This window comes from Lichenostomus cassidix, chromosome Z (genome assembly GCF_008360975.1).
Source record: "Lichenostomus cassidix isolate B80296 chromosome Z, HeHo_3.0, whole genome shotgun sequence".
Taxonomy (NCBI): domain Eukaryota; kingdom Metazoa; phylum Chordata; class Aves; order Passeriformes; family Meliphagidae; genus Lichenostomus; species Lichenostomus cassidix.
In genome coordinates, this window is record NC_139511.1 from 43,927,214 (window position 1) to 43,946,035 (window position 18,822).

The following is an 18,822-nucleotide window of genomic DNA, read 5'->3' on the forward strand; positions in this document are numbered from 1 at the left end:
TTTCTTTAAAAGTCAGCAAATGCAGTCAGTGTGAAGGAGGTATCAAGCGTCTGGGGCTTTGCTGTTGCCTTGTGCATGAGCACAGAGTATTTGCACTTTGCAAAGGTCCCAGCGTGTGTGCTCCTGGCACAGGGGAAGCATATGACGATTTGTGCATAATTTAAAACAATAAAGTAAGCTTCCCTTCAGGAAACCCCTCCTCCCCCTTTTTCCCCAGTGATGGGATAGTCAGAGCAGTCAGCATGTCTTCTAACCCACTGCTCTGCAGTGTCCTGGTGAGCCTGGTGTGACCGACCTGCCGTGCCAGGTCCCAGTCTTGTCTGGAAAACCAGCTCCTTGCCTCAGTTAAAACAATCTGATGGTTTTAGAACCAGTTTTGGCTTTTGTCCTTCACACAGGACGACACTAGATCGACGACATTTCGGGATAACTGTTTGGCAGCCATTTTAGATACTGCTTGTGCTGAGAGCTCTCTGGCTGCCAAAAATTGCAGACACTCTGTGCCAAAACACTCTTGGCAGTAGAGATAAACTTTGCAGAGATACACAGTCCAGAAATATCTTATAATTACAAAGCACAGGGGGCAGAATGTTTTTACAATACAGCTGTGCTAATGTAAACATTTAATTTGGCAGCCTTCTCCACCCACTTTTCAATTAACCGGGTTTATGCAGATACTTTAGGTCTGCAATAAACTTTATTGCTGCTTCTCTTAGAGTACAGTTTATGAAACACAGATTTAGAGTATTTTGGGGGCTTTCTATCCATTTAGCAAGGCACATTGAAAATGTTAGGCTGTTGTAAAGGGAAGTGTCAATTCCTGTTTTAAAATGCCTTAGCTCTGGCTTCACTAAAAACCTTTGCTTTAATAGTATATATTAATTGGGGCCTGTCTCCTTTGCTTTTTCCCAAAGCAAGTAACAGGATATTAATAGAAAGAAATGAAATCACTTAAAGAGCTACAAAAGGACATTTGTGCTGGTGGTGATCATTAGAAAAGACAAATGTTCCTGGTGTTGCAGAATGGTGCTACAGAGAATAGCTCTGAACAGCATTTCTTACAACTATAATTGCAATAATTGTGTGATAGCTGCAGTAATTGTTCTCATAGAGTAAAAGAAAAATAATTTCCAATCACAAGCATTATGCAGCCTTAGATGGCAAAAGGAGCCAAAGAGCCTTTCCTGAAAACTCCAGAATGCTGGAGGTTAGAGTATTTTATAATGAGATGAGTTAATTTGCTTTGTGAAAGTCGTTAATGTTTTATAATATAAGAAGACATATTAGATAATATCTTTTTACTGACTGTGAAATAAATTAAAATAACTGTCTCTAATAACTTTTGCATTTTGTGGGAATTAAAATCTTCAGTATGACTTTGAAAGGTTGAAAAGTGGAGTCCTCCCTCACAGTACCTCCCCAGTTCTGTGAGGGATCATACCATGTCAGAGGGGCTGTCCCCTGTCTGGAGGGCTCTGCATTCAGGAGCTAGGCAACACTGAGTAAGCACAGTAACAGAATCAGATTAGCATGTTCTCTAGGGGTGCCAGACTTCAGGATTCAAAGGATCACTTCAGTTTGGAAAAGATGAGGAGTAGGACAGATTGTTGGTTGGTTGTTTTTGTTTTAAAGTATGTTGAGACTTTAGTTATGAAACTTGGATGGGCAACCACGAAGAAGCTATCTTGTCTACTTTAATTTTGACATTTTTATTTCCAGGCCAAGTCACCCATTGTTGATAATTATGCAGTAACAGCAGCAAAATTAAGGCTTTGGATTGTCCCACAGCAGTCTGATTGATGGTCTCTGCTTCACAGAGCATTCAGCTTTGGTTTTTGTGTGTGTGGGGCCAGGAGGTGGTGGTGTGAGGCAGGGGGATGACTGGTTAAAGGCACCGGTGGGGACTGGTTGAAATATTTTTGCTTCAAAATGAGGGGAGGAAGGATATGGATGCAGGTACAAAAGTGGCAAGGCTGAGGGCACAGTTTACCAGAAAGTTTTTAAATTGGTGTGTTATGGCCCAAAAGCAGCTCAGTGAAATTAACTACATAATCTTGAATGGATTCCAGAAAGTTTTATTGTAAATATGAGTGAAAGGCCATCAGAAAAACAAGAGCTTCTTCCAACTGATTTGTCATTTCCCAGTTTTCATTGAAGTGAGTTAATCTTAAATGCATTTTTTAAAAAATTGAATTTACTTATTTATGGTAGACATATAAATGTGATTTAGTAAGTATTAAAGCATAACAACATAGATATATTAAAAAACTAATTGAAGAAGGTCAGCAAAAGCAGACATTAAACACTAACGATGTAAGCTAAGACCTAGTAATGTGTTGAGCTATAAGGTTTAGCTGTGAAGAAGGGAATATAGTTTATGTATGGGATCCCATACAATTGATAACTGCAGGAATCCAGAATAACTTCTTGTCCTGCATGATCAAAAGACATTTTCTTATACTCCTATTGCAGGAAGTGATCATTGCTTTAAATTTATAGTCTTTTTACTTTCAATCAATCAATCAATCAATCAATGATCAATCAATTTGTTTTTCTTACATGCTGTCTCCTTAATTAGAAACATAGTTGTTCAGCATTGTTGCTGTGATGACATTGTAAGTACAATACAGGACTGCTTTTGGAAGGAGTATGAAACTTTTTAATAGACTCTTTCTTTTCAGAAACAGTAAAAATTCAGTTTGGTGGCAAAGGACCTGATGAGTGAGATCCTTATTATCTCCTTATCTCTTTTATTTTGCCATGGAAGTCTGTGAGAATGCTGATCATGGCCCAAAGGCAGAATCAGCTTTTAAAAAAACTATGCTTTGTAATTCTTTGGTGTTATAATAAAATGTGTTGTCAAGATAGTAAAAGCCTGGCAACAGGAATGAAAGATCTGAAAGGCAGTAAGAAATGAATTCCACACCTATAAAGATATTGTTTATCAGTCATCTTTGACAACAGTATTTTAATGTATTGTTGGTAAACAAAGATCTGTATAAAATGCAGTCTGCCTTGGCATCTCCCTTCCCAAAGCTTGGCTGAACCATGGGTGATACTTGGGTAAAAAACAGCTCTTGTATTTTTTCTTTATGACTCAGCCTTCTAAACCTAAATTGGGGTTGGCATCCGGTCATTTTGTACCACTCTGGGAGTGCAGAGTCCCTGTAAACTGCTGAGGGTCTCCTATGTGGAAGACAATCTCCAGGTCTAGCAGGAAGCCAGACCTTTCTGGGTAGCAGAGGAACATTTGCCATGCTCTGTCATGTCCCCTTTGAAATTTGTGGTCCACTGTAGGTGCAAGAATCCTTGACTAACTAATGGAGGAAACATCTTAGTGTTCTTTCCTCTGCAAATGTTGGCAATGTCCTGGGTGTTCCCACCTCTTCCTTTGTGGAATGAGCATTGTTGCTGCACTGCCCCAGGTAGCAGTAGCCTGCAGCAACCTGCAGAGCACAGGGCTGGAAGTGGCCTACCCAATTCTGCACCCAGGGTGGGAGCTGTGCCCACAGAAAAGCCCAGAACAGCCTCCTTTTGTTCAGGTATTTGGGAAGATGCAAAACCAAAGCCATTTTCTCATCCTATGTTTGAATCTGAATGTTTACATAATGTTTGGGCGAATGCTGGATGTCAGGTAGTACTGCTCAGCCAATGTGGCAAGAATTAAAAAACTGTTTCCAAAGTGGTGAATGCAGTTTGTTGCAATGGGCAGTCTGCTGCCAGTGCATCCTGGGAGTGCTTGAAAGCTTGGATAGCTTGGATCCTCAGGAGTGGGCACTGGGGACAAAAAGTGAATGTGTGAGAAGGGGATTCCATGTTCTAGCACTGTCTTAGCAGATTCTTTAGAAAAATGCTGAAAGCTCATGCTCATAGAGTGGCAGCAAGGTTTTAACGTACCAGTGCATAGATGATAGTAACAATGTTGTGTCAGTTCCTTAGAAAACACATAAACAAGGGCAAATGAAGTATTCCCCTGTACAGCAGAAGACAGTTTAAACAGATTGGGCTCCAACATAGCACTTAAGTTTATCAAGCATTTAGTGTTTAGGATGTACAATACAGCCGTATGTGACTTGCCAACTATCTGGGCTTCCCCCACTGTTTCTGGTTTGGCAACAACATGGTTTTTCACCCTGTTGCAATACTGACTGCCAAGGAGACATGGCCAGCTTTCTGTTTCCTGTCTTCCTCTTTGTTCTGGCTTGGCCTGCATTCTGCCTGCCAAGTCACAGATGCCAAAAGATTATACAAAAAGGTCAAACAACTAAGGCTTGAAATCACCTATGCCAACATTTGTATTTCCCTTCTATTCTTCCATATTCGGCTAAATGGAAACTACTACACACCACATAGCTGAGACAGACATACAGAGAAATTTTTGCAAAAGTGTATAAATTATAGTTGTGCAAACTGCTCATAGAGGCAGAGAGCACCGAACATTTATTAAAATTGCTCTTAAGGAATTTCAAATGCTTAATATATATAACAACCTTTTGGTTTTGTGAATTTCTCTCACTACCCTCCCCCACCCAGCTTGGTTTTGCCTACTCTTGCTGTTTTACTGCAGTTAGGAGTTGCATTCCTTTGGAATTTAGTACTAAAAATCTCTGCAATTGGATCTGCAGCTACATTAATACCTGTGACCCTGCTGTAACCAGTAAGAAAATGAAGCTTTCTGTAATATTTATAATTGGAAAGTTCTAGAAATAGGTACATGGCTGTCCAGAACCTAAACTTCATCAACATAAGTATGAGAACTCCTGAACTGTATGGTTTTATATATTTTCTCCAGAATAAAACTTGTTTTCCTGATTGTGGTTCATCTTCTCCTCACCTTGTGAAACTGAAGCAGAAAAATATATCTACTACTTCTATTTCTGTAATGTTTCTTATCATGATAATGATATTCATCTATTGCTTTAATCTCCAAGCTTTAAATGAAACACTAAGACTGATAATGGTAGCCATAAATGCAAAATGACTGTTGACCATGAGTTTTAAATTGCATGGTTGTAGAGTAAGCCTTCTGTTCAGATGAGTCATCAAAGCCCAAGTTGCAAAGCACAGTTTACAATTTCAGTCAAGCTTCAAAAGAAACTACTCACTTTACTCATCATCCTCTCAGCCTCTCCCCTACCCTACACACCCTTAAAGAGGATGTTTCTTTAAAGAAACAGTGAGAAGCAAAATAAAACAAAACACAAGGACATCTTCAGCAATTGGCCTTTCATAATAAGCAGCATTTGATTTTCTCTTACTCAGATGAGCAAGAAACCTGTACTCCTCTTAGTAATTTTACTTCGTTTAATTAATAATGTTTTTCTGGACACTGCAAAAGTTGCAGGGTTGAAGAATATTCCTAGGCATATGGTGGTGGCACAAGGAAGGTAGAGAATGCAAAGAGAAGGTAGGGAAAAGAATGTGGTGTTGGTTGTTTTGTTCATTGATACAGGTGGTTGCAAGTTATCTTAGAGTAAATCTTTAACAATTTTATGTGCAGTATGCCTAAAGTTAATTATACAACTAGATCTTGGGTAAAAAAGTCTGCCAATGTCTTTAATAGAATAGAGGTGCCCTTTCTAGGGTCAAATATTGTGGACAGCTGCACACATGCAAAGAGATGTCACTTTCCCCTGCTAATCTCATGGAAAGATATGGTCCAGAGAGCTTACCTTGCTGCTCTGTAATTAGTGGACTTCTTTTTTCATGCCTTATAGCTTAATAACTGTTTTTTTTTAACGTGAATTTTTTAATGTGTGTTTAGTCTAGTCTTTTTTTTTAAATGCTGCAACATAGTGATTACACTTTTTTTCCATCTGCTGCTTATTAAAATAGACTTATGCTAATAAATTTGGGAAGACAGCTATCATTTTGGTATCGACATAAGCCTTTGCTGAGAGATCCTCACGTGATTGCCGGTATTCTAAATGGACGTAATGTTAGGCTGTGGTGTGTTTTAAATGGTGTAGGTGAGAGCTGTACAAAGATATCAGCACTTGCTGTGACTGAGCTAAGTGGTATATGAAAAATGCTGTATGTTTGCAAGCTTAATAGTCTTCCTAGATTGATGTTTTCTGGGCTGTCTCCTATATACAGTCACATACTGTCTAACAAACTGTGGTAACCTCTAGACTAAACTTGGTATAAAACTTTGGTTTTCTTCTTATTGTCATGGCAATCTGTCTTCATGTGCTGTTTCCATCTCCTGAACACTTACATCATGCTGTTATCAATAGCTATGTGTATGGAAGTGATTTCATTGTTCATTTGATTAAAATAGAAGAAAGAGTCCATACAATATTGCTAGTGTTTCCTGGGGGGACACAGGGCTTTAGACTTAGAGAAGACAAACTGACTTGATATGGAACGCATTTTAATGTTGTTACACGGATTTAATTTTAGCAATTGTGTATGTATGATTCTGACTAATCCCAGAATCACTTTAGAAAAATTGCCAAACGATGTGCTAGTCTATGCTTATTTTCTGGAGGCTGCTTTGCTGCTGGTGGAGTGCTTCTGTTACCAGCCCCAATGCTGCCTTGCTCTGCTGCAGGCAGGTCTCACGTCATTGTTCTCCTTCCACAAATGGAAGTGCATGTGGGCCATTGAACAGAAGAGCATCGCATGAAAAGCGTTTATTACTATGGGGCAGCTTCACACTTTTTGAGGGGGGTGGGCAGGGGCAGTTTGGGAGGAGACCAGCAGACTTCTTAACTTTGCTGTGTCCTGGGATCAGTGCCCTTTTTTTTTTTTTGCTTTTGCTTTTGCTTTGTTTTGTTTTTCTTCGTTTGTTTTTTACAAGTGTGATGCGTGACTTAGTGAGCCCTCTGCAACACTTGCCTGTCAGTCACACCCACTGGGTGGAGAAATACAGCCCTAGGCCAAGGTGAATTTCATGAGAGAATTGTATTTTCTCATGTTCTTGCCGTTACTGATATCATACTGCTGTCCTGAAAAGGCTCTATTGTTGTTCATGTTTCATTTTTAAGTTGGCATTACAGGGATACATTTGTTATTCAGAGGTACTACACCTCCTGGAAAACTGCTTGAAAGGATAAAAGCATTTTAGGGCTTTGGAGATTTGTTTGATACAACTGTTCATATCGGTAGAATTTAACGTCCAACTAACCAGTTGGTCTCATCTGCATATCAATGCAAATTCAAGCAACTACATGGAAACCTGAACTGCTCAAAACGAGGCTGATGTGAGTGAAGTCTAGCCTTGGCATTGCACACTTTCCTGAATTTGCTTTCAGTGCTTCAAGCAGCACAGACAGATTGACTTCACACTGCTCTGAAGTGCTGGTAACAACCACACCAAAAGAAGGCTAGGCTAAAAAGGGAGCTGTGATAATGTTTCTTTTTTTCAGAGTCGCACAAGGTGTATTGTATATTTGTGTAGAGAGACACAGGGAGAGACAGGCAGAAGAGAGGAAGGGAAAGCAAAATCTGAGTTTGCAGGTTTCCATTAGAGTATTGCCACATGCTTGAGATCAGTCATAAAAAGGTCTGCGGTAATTTCAGTGCTTACAACTCAACTATTGTGCAGTGCATTGTGTCTCATCTAACTCCTTCTGGTCACGTGTTTTTAACCCATTTGTTCAGGAAAAATACAGTGCAGGGCTGCCAAGGGGGTTGAATACACATAAGGTATTAAATTGAGTCTCAAACCTGATGTGTGGGTGCACAATAGGGAAAATGATTAGTATTGTTCACAGAAGAAGGGCAGTGCAAGTATTAATTTTGTTTTTTTGCTGCAAAGTTTTTCAAAAAATCTGAAATATTTCTGTAAGGAATGCTGTTGTGAAGGTGCTGTCATTCACATTTATTCCTGTTCTTTCAATAATGCAGAAGAAAGTTAACATGTTTAACCAACTAGACTTCCCACTTCTCAAAGCCCCGAACATTGGCTATAAGTAAGATAACCCTGAAGCTATACGAATTTATAATTTCTGCACACACACACACACAAACATATAGGCACAGATACATGAATATAAAGAGTTATTAAAATGAAAAGGTCTGTTTGGATTAAATTTTATCTTGTATCTTTAGCTAGCAGAAGGTTATTTTTTAAGTATTGAAGGGCCTTTAATAAGAATGTAAATCTGCAGTTATAGTAGACATATTGAATATCTAAAGTTACTTGTTCTGGCTTCATGTCTTGGAGCTGTTGGGTGGTACAACTCCTTTTGCTTTATACCACAGACTGAAACTTGAGTTTCTGATATATTTTCAGTAAACTTGTAGGTTTTTTTAACTCCAAAGGCTTTTTTTTTTAATAGCTGCATACCAAATCAGTCTTGATAGCTTTCTCAAAGTCCTGCTGTGATGGAGTAATGGTAAGAAAAGAAGCCTTAGAAACACTGGATGGTTAAATAATGTTCAAGGCACTGCCAAATTACCAGGTGCAGTAAGAATTTTGAGTTAGGGTTTTTGTTCTCCCTCCTTCCCCCTCTCCTCCCTCCCCCCCTTAATTAACACTCAATTTTTGCTCATGCAAAAAAAGAAAAGTAGTAAGCAATAAAAATGAAAGCCTTGGAATTTGAATCCATACATCTGTTTTTTTAGATAAAGAGTAGTGTCCTTTTTTCAACTATATAATACCCTTAGGTACTGCAACAACATGTGCCAACTTTTGTAAATAAAACAAAATTGAAAGAGCCAAAGGAGCCTCTGCTGTATATTTTAAGCCAGCATACTTTAGAATCTTGCAAAACTGCAGTTGATATTGTACCTATGTCAGGAAACTTCACCTACATAGCTGATTAGAAAGTCAGGGAAATTAGAAATTAGGGAACTTAGAAGAATGGAGGGATATGCTGATTTGTAATACCCAGTGAAAATTACAGAATGACAAAACAGATGCTCACATGTGATATTAGCCACAAAATGACAGAGTTATGTTGGGAAGGCCCAAATGAATGTGATCAAATAGAATTTAATACTTTTAAAATATCTTTTGATCAAAATGACTGCAGCAGCAGTACTGGTTCTAGTAGGGAGATCAGGAGCCTGTGGGAAAAATATTCTTTAAAATTGCTTTGGTTCAGATTTTAAAGTCTTGGTTTAAATCAATATACTTATTTTCTTTTTTTAGTTACATTCTTTAAAAACAATTCCTTGCATTTATTTGCAGAACATCCCTGCCCAAACTCAAAACTGAGTTGGTAATACATTTCTATGGGTTAGTCAGTTCTATGTTTTAAATTCTCCTGGGGCACATCATATGACTAGGTACTTTTAATTTATATCTACTGTAAAAGGTCAAAGTAGACAGATTAATCCATAGGTCAATTTTTTTGTATCACTATTGCTTCAGTACTCTATATATTATCTCTTCTCTTTATTTGATATGAACTTGTGTATAAACATGGTGCCTGTAAGCACACATGTAATTACAATGCAAGTTTATGAACCACTGTCATGAAAAAATAGGGTGGTTTTTCTCAGCTGTTCTTGTATATTACTTACTTAGTGCCCACTGCTAGATTTAATCTTTCTTTAGTCATGGCTGGTTTGCTTTAACTGTCTGTGTGTGTGTGTGTGTGTGTGTGGATATGGGTAGGAAAAGTAGTGCATATTTTATCTATGAACTTTTAGATTACAGCAGATGAAATTAAATCCACTTTATAAAGAACATGTGTATATACTTCCATTTGAGACAAAGAACTTTGATAAAAAAATGTGTTACTTGAGGATCCACAGAACTATGGTGTTCCTTATGCCCTATGTCTCTCAGAAGTAAGTTAAGTAGCATACTATTGTAAATTTCTGAATGGCTGAGGAATCTGTCTTTTATTACTGTATGATTTAGCGGAGAATGCAATGCACTTGGAAGAAAAAATGCAGATCTGTCCTATAGTGTTTGTTGAACTATGCCTTTTTTTGTGCTTTTAAGCTGTAATTTACTATAAAGTGCCTCATCCAAAACTCACTGGAGCAACTTTCCATTGATTTTAACAACCTTTGTCTGTGACTCACGTTAACAAAACCGATTTTTTCTTAGCCCTGTCATCATTATCCCCGGCCTAAGAATGTTATGTTATGTAGTGGAAATGTGAATTTAATCTCCCTGAGCTCTTTTTGCTTTACTGCTCTACAATTCAACAGAAAATGAAATCCTGATTGCGTGGGACTCAGTGGTAAAATCTACATTGGCTTCCCCGAAACCAGAATCCATGCAGGAGGTTCAGGTTGGATATTAGGAAGAATATATTCACAGAAAGGGTTATTAGAAATTGGAATGTGCTGCCCAGGGAGGTGGTGGAGTCACTGTCTCTGGAGGTGTTTAAGGAAAGACTGGATGAGGCACTCAGTGCCATGGTCTAGCTGACATGGTGGTGTTTGGTCATAGGTTGGACTCAATGACCTCAGAGATCCTTTCGAACTTAATTGATTCTGTGATTCTGTGAAGATCTCAGCAATATACATTGCCTAAACATCAGGGTCAACTTTGTCTTACAGCACAGAATAAAGTGGCCAGTTTATTATTTAGCTGAAGGTATATGCAGGGAAATTCCTATGATTTGCTTGCAAACAGCAACTTTTAAATTAATGTAGTCTATTACATAATTTTTTCCTTCTCCAAACATCAAAATAAGTCTTCTACTACATTCTGCATTTTCCTTTTCCTTTTCTGTAGAACCTGTAATAAAAGCCCTTTGTGAAACATACCTTACTGTAAAAGGTTTTCTTGGATTTTCAAAAATTACTTCTGACTATTTCTGACTACAGCTGGTATCCACAGTATCTTCCAGATGGAGAAAATTAAGCATTCGTATCTCATCTTTTCCTACTGCATCCAACAAGTTTTGGAAAGAAATGTCATTCTTTCACATTCATGCACATGTGGCTTGATACCTATGGAAATCTCTTCTTAATGTACATGTCAAAAAAAAGCTCAACTAATATTACGAGGTATGGGAAATATTTGTTTCAGGCCATGAAAAAATGTAACCCTTAACTTAAAAATATGTGTGTGTGCGTGTGTGTGCATACATAGATATGTATATATTCCATACAGAACTTAGAACACAGCTGGGGAAACTTGTTCAGTTTTCAATATGAGCAACATATGGTCTTTATAAATTGTATAAGAAATATTTTGAATAAATAAATGTTGTGACTTATTTCACATAAACAAATAAAGAAATTTAAATTAAAAGATAAATCTATATATATAAATCTATAATCTCGGATATAAAGCTGAAAATCTTACTATGCTTATTGCTGGTAAGTGCTTCTAGGTTCCTTGAATTTCTTTCAACTATGTAAAAACTGGATTTACTCCCAGACACCACTTCTTAACTAGGGCAGTTTAAAAACTAAACAAGGACTGAGTCAGTTAATTAATTTAAATGAGATTACAAATCAGAAACACATTACGTAATGTTGATTTAATTACCATTTTTTATTTACCTAATTAAAATACTCTGAAGGAAAGTTAACAGTCTCGACAATGGCTGGTTGGGTGACTTGGCAGAGGCAGATCTGCTGATAAAAGAGGAGGTGAAGCAGGGAGCCTGCTGTGACCCGTTGGGCTCCGACGCCCCAGCCCATCACACGCTGCCTCACTGTCAGCCCACGTGGCACTGGCATTGCCCCGAGGAGCCCAAGTCTGGAGATGCTCCTCCAGGGGCAGAGGCATGTGGTTTCACCCAGCCATGCCCGCCATAGGCAAGCTTGTCTGTGGTGGGTGGGAATGTGGACATGTGGTGAAATGGGTCAGCTAATAGTTTAGTAGCTCTTGGTGTGTCCCCGGTCCAAAGCAAACAGTTTTAAACTGAAATGAAAACAGAGCCCAGTTTCTGCTGACTCTCTGACCAGCTCCCAGCAGAGGCACCTCTATGGCCTGAGCCCTGAAGGCTTTGTGAAGTGACATGCCTGCTTGGGCTAAAGCTTAGGTACCAACACCGAGAGACACCTTAGCTTTCTGCAGCAAGCAGTCAGCTCTGTTCTCTGCTGCCTTTTTTAGGTAGGTGAAGGTTAGACAGCAGCACCCTTGTGACGTAAAGAGCCCAAGTCACTGTTACGGCTCTTGGTGCAACACATGGATGCTGATGAAGCTTGCCTCTATAGGATCACCATGTCCAGCCTTCAGGGGAGCTCTTGCTGTTGTACTGGTCTCCTGAGAGGTCCCTACCATGCCTCCTGGATCACTTCTCTGTGCTGCTCATTTACCACCAGTTGTATGAATACAAAGCACACTAAAAACATGTAGGACTAGCCCTTCATGTAGTTACCTAGTGCAATAGCAGAGCTGTCTTGTGAACACAGAGAAAGTTCTTGCAGAATAAGGGTAGCAGAACAAACTTTCTAAAAGAAGTCACTGATTCAGTGTTGTGGATGTTTGTAGTCTGCGTGTCACAAACACGTATTGCTAACAAGTATATACTGTTGGGAAAAGATGTAAGGGCAAACATCTTTCTCACAGTGAAATCCTACTTGTTTTTTAAGGTGCTGCTTCCTCCTTGTGTGAACTGTGCTTCATACCATGTCTATAGTGTACATATAATATATCTATATATCAGGTATACATAACAATGGAATCCTTTAGGTTGAAAAAGACCTTTAAAATCTTTAAGTCCAACTTTTAATCTAACGTTGCCAAGTCCGCCATTTAACTGTGTCCCTAAGTGTCACATCTATACCTCCGTGGAAGGTGACTGCCTGACTTTCCTGGGCAGCCTATTCCAATGGTTGGACACCCTTTTGGTGAAGCATTTTTTCCTAATATCCTAAATATATACCTCCCTTGATGCAACTTGAGGCTATTTTCTCTTGTTTTATCACTTGCTACTTGGGAGAAGAGACTGACCCCATGTGGCTACAACCTCCTGTCAGGTAGTTGGAGAGGGCATTAAAGTTCAGCCTCCTTTTCTCCTGGTTAAACAAAGCCAGCTCCCTCAGAACTCCTCATAGGACCAGTGCTCTGCCAAACAAAATGGTGGTAGTGAATATTTTATCATAGGAAATCAGATAGCCAAAATTTTCTGGAGAAGCATTTGAATTAAATGTAGTGATCAATGAAAATGTGAAAAATAAAGCCCCTATAAAGGTAGCATACTTGTAAAAACCAGGGTGACACTTGCCTTTCTATGTTTATAGCATTCTTTCAGCATACACTTAATGCAATAAACCACTTTGAGTTTGTTTGTACCATAAATTAGCTGTTCTATCACTAGAGTTGGTGTGAATAATGCTCATAAAATTGTACAATAATTCTGGATTGTCAGAATGAGAAATGCTACTCAAAGAAGGACACTTCTTTTGCAAAATGAAATTGATACAAGAGTTTAGGAAGCTTGTTGAACCAATCAGGTGCTTTGTCAAGGTAAAATAATGTAGGAGTAGAGGGTAGGTATGTAGTAAAATTAGGGTAACAGTAAGTAAAGGTAATGATTTAAAGTACAGGGATGACATTATTTATTTCTTTATTTGTATCTTTGTTGTTTGTTTTATAGATTTTTGCTGTTTGTGTTTTTTGCTTTGGAGGAGAGGAGGATATCTTACTTTTCTTTGCTGTGAATGCTTTCCTACCATGACAATGTTCTGAGAGTCTTTGAGAGATCAAAGTTCGATTAGGCAGGGTCTGAGACAGGAGACATCTCCGTGTCTCTATCACACTGTGGCAACTGGTGATCCTGTGATTTTCAGGGGTACAAAAATTTGCCTCAAGTTTTTGCTGTCAGATGGCAAAGTAATCCTGACAGTCTGGAAGGTAGTTGTGATTGCTGTTCATGATAGTGACTCTGTCAGCTGTCAAGTCAAGCGTTGTGTGTGTATGTGAAAGCTTGAACAACATCAGACTGATACATGGTCTGCTGATGGCTGCATCTCTATGGTCCCTTTTTGCCCATACCAAAATCATAGACTACCAAAGAGCAAGGATATTTACCTGTTGATGAATGATTAAATTAATGTCTGTCAGCTGAGATCAACTGAGGCTGATTAAAGGCTGTCTCCTAGCCTGTGGCAAATAGAAATGTGTTCATTGAAACCACTGAGAAAGTTTATTTAATTAGTTTGATGCCTGTGGACAATCTGCTTATTTCCTTAAGGGATGGCTCTAGAAAGTATTTTTAGTTTTTAACAGGTTCTGATGCTACATGTTTTCAAGGCCTTTGGTATTATGCCATTACAGAGACACTTAAAAGCAAAATTTCTTGTACAGGATGGGGCATAAGGAAGATATAGCATATCATACTCTTTAAAGAGAGTATATTATCAGCTGAAAAGTGAAAGATTAGACTACTAAGGTGAAAAATACTGAAAATCCTTCAGGAAGCTGGCGAACAACAATATGACTTTCTCGGCTTTGCTGGCATGGTTGTCCTTCCTGCTTATCAAAGACAAGGTGGTTCAAAGAGAGACAGCACCTTGTCCTTTGCTGTATGGCAAACCACCAGCTGGTTTTTTTTCATTTTCCCCTCTGCCTTATGAAGCCAAAACATTTCCTAGTGTACCACAGGGAAAATGGAGGCTGATTTTCTCACTGGAAGCAGGCCTCAGCAGTTTTACGTAACTCTGGCTGCACTGAGATTTGCCTGTGCTCACAGATGCTCGTTGGGATCAACTCCTAGAAATGAAAACATAGGAAAACAATTAAGTATTAAGTATGTCAGCTTCTTGACTCATCCTTTCATACAGTCTCCAAAAAGCAAGAGTGTTTGAGGTAGAGTTTAAATGTCATGGTGATAGCCATGCTAAATCATGATAAGTTATACATAAAGTGTATCAGGGTAACGTGACTTGTTAAAATTAAAGGCTGGATTGATCTTATTTCATATAAATTGTCCATCCATGGGGCAGTAACTTAACAAGGATAAGTTGGGTCAGTCAGCACCAAGTAGAGCAGAGCAGAAGATATGCTTACTGTAGCTGTGAGGTGTGGATGAAAGCCTTTTGTGGAAATGCTATGTGCAGGTGACTTTTTGCTCCCTAGCAACAGCAACAAAACCAACAAAACTATGGGAACTTTAAGCTGGGAGCTACCTAAATGAAAATTATGAAAATTTCAGTTTCCTTGCATAAACATGATGGGGTTTTATTTGCTTCTGGTTGTTCTGCTAGCCAGCTTCTAGCTTAGGAAGTTGCTTGGGGTTTGGGTTTTCTTTTGGTGGTTTGGTTTCTTTTGCTTGTTGGTTTGTTTTTTTTTTTTAATGTGCAAAGTTACTTGCTGGGACAATTGAATGCAAATCCGGCTAGACAGACAATTAATTTGGTTTATGTCTTTCTCCATCACTGTAGAAGAAAGGGCTCATGTTGTTAATTAATGAACTTGTACAGATGAGGACAAAGAAAGATTTAAAGTGTCTTAACATGTCTATTTTTTTCTTAGTTTCTGTGGCTTTCCAAAAATGCCTCTTACTCCCTCCTTCAGAGGAGCATTGCTCCAATGTATCTGTTCATTCAGCGTTCTGCTTAGGTGAAATTATTAATATAATTTAATCCTATAATGACCATGGTTCTCTTGTACTTTACGAAGCTATTTGCATCCAATCAAAACAGAAGAATGCTTTATAATTACTGACACTGGTAAGAGAATTGGATCATCACGGGCCATCCCAAGTCTGTGTCTTTTGTCTTGAGGATCAGATGCTTCTCTGTGTTGTAAGTGCAGAGCTCCATAGGTTGACGCTCATACAGAATAAAATTCTTTGCTTTTTCAACTGCATTAGGTGAAGGGTTAGATAAGTTGATTCCCATATTCATCTTCAGTAATGCTTTGCTTTCTCACCATCTCATTGAGAACTCTGAAAACACAGATTGAGAATCAATATGTAAAAAACATGATTATTGAGTAGTTAGCAAAACCCAAAGCTAAGTCTGAATGGAAAATTATAATAAATGTCCCACTGCTTATCCCTATAATTAGAATTTTTTTGCTAAGTTTCTTATTTTAAAAACTATCATTTAAACTAACATTAATCTTTAAGTCCTGGATCCAGAAACTAGGAGTAAAGGCTAATTGCTGTGCAAGAACTAAAAAAATTACTTCACGTTGTGCTTTTATAGTAAATTTTAACAGGAGAAAACTTCAAAGGTTATTTTCTGCTAGGCCTCATTAATTCAGTTTCAGATCTCTGTGATCCTGAAGCTATGTTATTCAAACTTTATTGAATTTATCTGCTACCAAACTGACACTTCATTTAGCCACACATCTGCAGTAGTTTTACACTCGGACCATTGCTGAGTAAAATTAATCTGTGATCTGAATTTAAATAGTAGTATGTATGGTTTGCAGGAGCAAAGAATGTCTGTCACAAGAACATTAAATTCACCCCCTGCAGGTGAATTTCAACTCAGGAAAAAGGATGATTCTCCACAGATTGGTCCATATGTTGAAAAATATATTTTTAGCATTTCTTGTAGCTGATAAAGTTTTCAAATTAACTTGATTTAATTTTTGTTGAGGGAAGTGCTGTATCATATCATGTAAAGAAACAGATACACTGAATGGCCATGTACTGTGCTGTGCAATGGGACTCCTAAGAGTACCCTAGTGCCAAACCATGGTCAGAGCAGAATCCAACCCACAGGAGTGCCCTTCATGTTTCCTGCCCAAGGCTGAAGAAGATACATGAAATTTCATGTGAAATTCCCGATTCAATGTGCACTTTGCTGTGTACAAGAGTGATTTAATTCAGTATTTGTAAATTTAGTTGTGTTTTTTAATACCATCAGAACTGGGTTTCACATATGCCTTGGAATTCCAGTACTCAGGTAGATACTCAGATGCACATATTTTGTGACAACTGCCATTCGGATCAACTTAGTAAAACCTGAGCTGTGAAATGAATTTCCATCTCAGTTAACATCTTCTGTAGTATCAAGATTGTGTTAACTTAAATTGCTTGAGAGACATGTGAGTCAAGCCATGTTTATTAAGCTGCGTAACAGGTGGCAACAGATTTCAATAAACTTCTTGTAGCAGGTAGAGGGAATATCTCATTCTAAGCTGAGGGCTACATCAGCTATAAAAAGAGGAAATAATAGCAGTTGAAGGACAAGTATTTATTAATATGTAGTTTTCTTCTTGTATATATTTTTTATTCTTTAATTTGGGCACTTAAGCAGCAATGCATTCAGCAACTCTACTTCCATCTGGAGTCCATTTGGGGGTACAAGTTTCTATGCTGCTATGATGCAATCTTTTGGTGGTCTTAGGCTATTAGTAATGCAACTACATGTAAAAAAAAAGGGTATTTTTTATTCAGACTCGAAATCAGCTCCATTTTAGATGCCTGTACATGGAACAAATGGTGATGCTTCGTTTATTTTCTTCCTCTCTACATTTTATGTTTCTTACATCTTTGTAATAATTTCTTGCAGTTGAGCAGGAGTTTGTTATATTGTTGATGTGGGAATACAGTGAAAAGTAGACTGTTTTAAAAGCAACTTTTTATGAATAAGGATATAATTTATTATTTTGTGTATTACATTAACATGAAATTACATTCTCATCTTGATTCATTAGGTGCATGTATCATGAAAAGAAAACACTTTGAAGTCTTCAGTGTTTGAGTTTTGTTAGTTTTTACGTTACATAATCTTAATTTCTCAACAGCAGTTCTCACAGACTAGGAGCACAAAGACCATATTGTATTTAAATGGACTGTCATATCCTCATTGTGGTCATGAGTCTGTGGAAGCAATGTAGGCGTTTGTGCATTAAGGGAAGGCTAAAGAAACAGAACTCATCACTGCAAGCACCACTAGTTGCCTGATCCACTACGTCTTTCTGGTCATTGCCTGAGAAGAAGTTACCTCTGCTTTGCTCATTATGCAATATTGTATTTGGGGGATGGAGGGAAAGGGAATGAAAAGGCACCCTTGTAAATGTGTTCACAACTTGAGTATTTACCTGAATGACTCTCTTGTCCTTATTCAGTGATCTACGAGTTCCTTTTATTAGGATCATTGCATCTTTCACAATGTTTCTACATCTGCATAAAATAGGCTACATATAGTGTGTTTATTCAATAATGCTTCAGATAGAAAATCAGGGAAATGACCTTTAAAGAATAAAGTATTAGTTTAATAGTTAATAGAGGGTATTAAAAGATTGTGAGATACTTGCAAAACAAATTATTAAAACATTTCTTTGATTTCTTTATAGATTCTGGACAACCAGGAAGTCCAAGCCACAATGATCCTGCCAAGAATCCACCAGGTAAATATAAGTTCCAGAACATGTGCATCTAACATTGTTTGAGAACAAAGACACTACTGTTAATAGATAAAGAGAGTGTAATTGGTCAGCAGCCTATTTTGCACTGGTAAGTATATATCAATAGTTGTGATACTTCAGTTCCGTTAAACTGTCAGTGCCTCAATTGCAGTTTCATCAGCATTCATTTAATCTAAGGGGTTTTTCTTTCCTTTCATCATTTTTAAGCGGGGATGGGTAGGGGAGTATATATTTCACTGGTGAGGATCACACCCTACAGTGAGTCCAGTGTCTCCAACCCTCAGTCTTAACTCCAGGGAGGAGTAATCTTGCTGCCAGCAGCAAAGCCCTGGTGAGGGCTGCAAATGGGCTGTATAGGCTTTCTTGTGGCAGACTTGTGGGTCAAGATGTAATGTTTGACAAACTCCACTGTCTCAAAAGGTGGAGGGACGTGGAAAGCAGAGGAAGCAGATAAATCTGTTGCTGATTTCATCATGAAACTTTCTGCTCAAAATATGAGCATATCAGTTTCTCATGATGTAGAGCTGCTGCAGCCAGTATTATTCCTTTTTCAGCTGCCCAGTGGGGGCAGAAAATAGAAGCTATGCTTTGCTTCCCTTGAAACCCTTCATTTAGCAGAGCATAAG

General features: G+C 38.3%; 1 protein-coding gene across 8 annotated transcripts in view; it reads left to right on the top strand.

Annotated features, from left to right (window-relative positions):
- NFIB (nuclear factor I B) overlaps positions 1–18,822 on the top strand; it is a 172,311-nt gene that overhangs the window by 82,232 nt on the left and 71,257 nt on the right. For all 8 annotated transcript variants that reach the window (XR_014846794.1, XM_085042443.1, XM_085042436.1 and 5 more), the window contains exon 3: positions 18,125–18,178. Coding sequence is in view for 7 of the 8 variants with exons in the window: in XM_085042443.1 (XP_084898569.1) it covers positions 18,125–18,178 (54 nt within the window). In the remaining variant the exon portion in view is untranslated. The remainder of the gene's footprint in view (positions 1–18,124; positions 18,179–18,822) is intronic.